At 37.8% G+C, this 3,502-nt stretch overlaps 1 protein-coding gene across 3 annotated transcripts; it reads right to left on the bottom strand.

The window, feature by feature from the left end:
• LOC115390902 (lipopolysaccharide-induced tumor necrosis factor-alpha factor homolog) lies at positions 1-3,502 on the bottom strand. 3 transcript variants are annotated; one of them, XM_030094945.1, is made up of 9 exons: positions 3,450-3,502; positions 2,356-2,428; positions 2,173-2,226; positions 1,990-2,043; positions 1,807-1,860; positions 1,624-1,677; positions 1,438-1,494; positions 1,217-1,367; positions 1-420 (listed from the first exon to the last, which is right to left on the bottom strand). In XM_030094945.1, the coding sequence occupies exons 2-9, from the start codon at positions 2,417-2,419 to the stop codon at positions 315-317; spliced, it is 594 nt and encodes a 197-aa protein (XP_029950805.1). In that variant the 5' UTR covers positions 2,420-2,428; positions 3,450-3,502; the 3' UTR covers positions 1-314. The 3 variants fall into 3 exon arrangements, with proteins under 3 accessions (XP_029950805.1, XP_029950806.1, XP_029950807.1); XM_030094946.1 differs by lacking the exon at positions 1,624-1,677; XM_030094947.1 differs by lacking the exon at positions 2,173-2,226 and having other exon boundaries at positions 3,450-3,479.

The following is a 3,502-nucleotide window of genomic DNA, read 5'->3' as shown; positions in this document are numbered from 1 at the left end:
CAACATTTATGTCTGAAATACATTTTTCTTAGATCACATAATTATGCCCATATATTTATCTATTGACCAGCAGGATACTTATTGTACACTGTGCACAAATTGTATGAGTAACTACTTATATATATATATAAATGACAGAAAATATATGTTTGCATATCAATTTTCTAAAGCCCAGATAACAATAACCACTTTTCTAATACATAAGGTAGTGCAACTGAACACATATGCAGTGCAGTAATACAGGAATAACACATATGACAAAGGAGTGCTGCCTTCAAGATGATGTGATCTGAAGGATTTACAAGCAGTTCTGCTCACATGCGTTTGTATTTATGAATGACACTGTTACAGACTGGGCAGTAATGTTCCACGTCTTTGCACGAATCCACACAGAAAGGGATCAAGCAGAAAGGCCAGATGCTGTTGGTAAAGCATGGAGAGAAAGACAAAAAAAAAAACATTAAATGTGATTTGTGTGGATTAAGTCAATGTTATCTATCTGAATTGAATTTCATGTAACTGAAAATTATACTTTCAATCTTTAATCCTGCTGTGAATTATCATCACATCATACCAATAGATGGGTTATTTCTTTATTGTAAGGCAGTGTCTTGACCAACAAACATCATACTGTTGAAAAATCAGGGGGGGGGGGTTGTTTTTTTTTTTTTTTTTGAAATAGTGACACACATGTTAGGGTCATGCCTTTGTGGGATGAGCAATTGATCAGAGGATGTGGGATACCATGGCTCTTGTTTATTAAATTTATGAAGCATAAAGTTCCAATGATTCACCAAGCAAGAGCTCAACAGCAAAGAAAAGTCAGATGTCATCAGCAAAGAGGATAATTTCCCATGGGTGCAAAACAAATTCAATGCTCATCTCACACATGCATATCTGTTATCAACCTGGCATTATTTAAAGTGAATAGTAATAATTTTCATCAGGTTGAGATTTAGTTTCATTATGTTTCTAAGACATTAATTCTGCAATTTAGAATGTTATGTTTCTTTATGAACTGACCTTCAGCTATTTACTATCAACACAGGTATTTTAATTATTTCTACTGAGAGCAACTGGGTTTTATAAGCACTCTGAAGCTCATGTGAAGCTGAAATTTGTTTGCATATACATTATTTGTTTTTAATTCCCAAATGTCCCTGGGTTGCTCTTTGCAGTGTTTTTGTGGTTGTGTGTGTTGATGACTTCTACTCACAGGCAGATTCCGAGTATGCCGCAGATCAGCCATGTGAGCAGACCGTTTTTGTGCTCAGTTCTAGTGATAACGTTGTGGTGGCAATGAGTACAAGCCATCTGTCCTGGAACGTCTCCCAGCTGGTGGTGGTCCACCACCACCACCTGGGTCACTGTGAGCACCACAAAGCAAATTTAATAAAACTTTGATCGTGAAGAAAAACATTGAAGAAAGACACTTACCAGGTTGAACTGTCACTGGCTGCTGCTGTGCATTGTATTGGTAAGTATGCTGTTGAGCTGCACAAAAGAGAGAAATAGTTCAATCACCTAAACCATTTATAAGTGCAAGAATGAAAATGGTACTAGTATATAAGAGGAGCATAAGCAGGCGAAATGACAGATTAGTGCACAGTGATTGATTCCTACCAGGTTGAACTGTCGCTGGCTGCCGTACGTTGTATTGGTAAGCATGCTGTTGAGCTGCACAAAAGAGAGAAATAGTTCAATCACTTAAACCATCTATAAGTGCAAGAATGAAAATGGTACTAGTATATAAGAGGAGCGTAAGCAGGCGAAATGACAGATTAGTGCACAGTGAATGATTCCTACCAGGTCGAACTGTCACTGGCTGCTGTGCATTGTATTGACGACCAGGGTGTTGAGCTGCACAAAAGAGAGTAATAGTTCAATCACCTAAACCATTTATAAGTGCAAGAATGAAAATGGTACTAGTATATAAGAGGAGCATAAGCAGGCGAAATGACAGATTAGTGCACAGTGAATGATTCCTACCAGGTCGAACTGTCACTGGCTGCTGTGCATTGTATTGACGACCAGGGTGTTGAGCTGCACAAAAGAGAGTAATAGTTCAATCATCTAAACAATCTATATGTGCAGGAATGAAAATGATACTAGTATATAAGAGGAGCATAAGCAGGCGAAATGACAGATTAGTGCACAGTGAATGATTCCTACCACGTTGAACTGTCGCTGGCTGCTGTGCAATGTATTGGTAAGCATGCTGTTGAGCTGCACAAAAGAGAGAAATAGTTCAATCACCTAAACCATCTATAAGTGCAAGAATGAAAATGGTACTAGTATATAAGAGGAGCATAAGCAAATGAAATGACAGATTAGTACATAGTGAATGATTCCTACCAGGTTGAACTACAGGCTCAGATCCCAAAGGAGGGCCAGGGTAAGGTGGTGCTGGAATTTCCATGATAATGCTCTAAAGGATTGGAAAATAAACATAAACAAGAAATCACAAATAGGCTCTGTAATCCAAAAGTATTTATCGTTGATGTTCTGAATGAAGCAATTACCACGTCACACACTGCAAAAAGTCCAAATCTGAGCAAGTTTTTTCAACTTGTTTTGAGTGAAAATGTCTAATTTTACTTGATTTAAGATAAATTTACTTAAATTTTATATTTGATCAAGCTAAAAAGGCTTGATTTAAGTAAAATTCTCTGTCTTTATTTAAGTTTATGCTGTTTTTTTTTTCATTCTCCTAACTATTGAGACAAAAGATTTAACTGAGCAGACCTATTCCAGTAATAATCTATTGGATGGTCTTTCAAAATGAAAAACAGAAGGTTGTCTTAATAATTTTTTGATTCATCAAAAAAAAAAATTACATTTAAAGGTGCTGTAGGCAGGATTTTGCTAGTCAATGCTACTTTTTCTGAGTATCCATTGATAATCCTTTAGGAGTGTAGCATAATTGCACTACCACGAGGGCGCAGCGTTTCCATCTGTCTCTGTTCTGAGCTGAAAAGGAATCTCCACAGCTCCAGGTATATTTGACCAATCAGAAGAGCCCCTGAGGCTCTAACCGTGATTGGTCGAGGGGCGTTCGTCACACGTCTTTGTGGGAGGGGCTTAACTTGCGTACGGGCGTGATGTCAGAGAAAACAGGACAGGATTGGCTGTGCTGGGTTTCAAATCGCCATCTTAGATGGGTCAAAACGCCATCTTGCTTAGGTAAACCTACGCAAGATGGCGGAGATGCTGAATCCTGCCTACAGCACCTTTAATTAAATTAGACAAATACATTTTCTGTCTTTGAAAAAGAGCCTAACTTCTCCTCTGAACTGACAGTCCTTCCACATTTATTTCTGCTTTTATATAAATCCGATTTAATTATTAGCTATCGGTGTCACAGCAAATAGAATTAATTCAAAAACATTAACCTCTCTGCTTGTTAAAAAAAGCATGATTAGATTTTAAAAGACACTTTTCCTGCTTACCTTGCTCTGAAGGTGTTGTCACAGCCTGGGACTGCTCTGTTCTGAGGTATTTG

Source organism: Salarias fasciatus, chromosome 6 (genome assembly GCF_902148845.1).
Source record: "Salarias fasciatus chromosome 6, fSalaFa1.1, whole genome shotgun sequence".
NCBI classification, from domain to species: Eukaryota; Metazoa; Chordata; class Actinopteri; order Blenniiformes; family Blenniidae; genus Salarias; species Salarias fasciatus.
Note: the sequence above shows the minus strand (reverse complement) of the source record. Positions and strands in the feature narration are given on the sequence as shown.

Coding starts and splice junctions, on each gene's coding strand:
- LOC115390902 (XM_030094945.1), bottom strand. CDS start 2,419: ATGGAAATTCCAGCACCACCTTACCCTGGCCCTCCTTTGGGATCTGAG. Junction 2,044..2,172: donor GCCAGCGACAGTTCAACGTG/GTAGGAATCATT, acceptor TCTTTTGTGCAG/CTCAACACCCTGGTCGTCAA. Junction 1,861..1,989: donor GCCAGTGACAGTTCGACCTG/GTAGGAATCATT, acceptor TCTTTTGTGCAG/CTCAACACCCTGGTCGTCAA.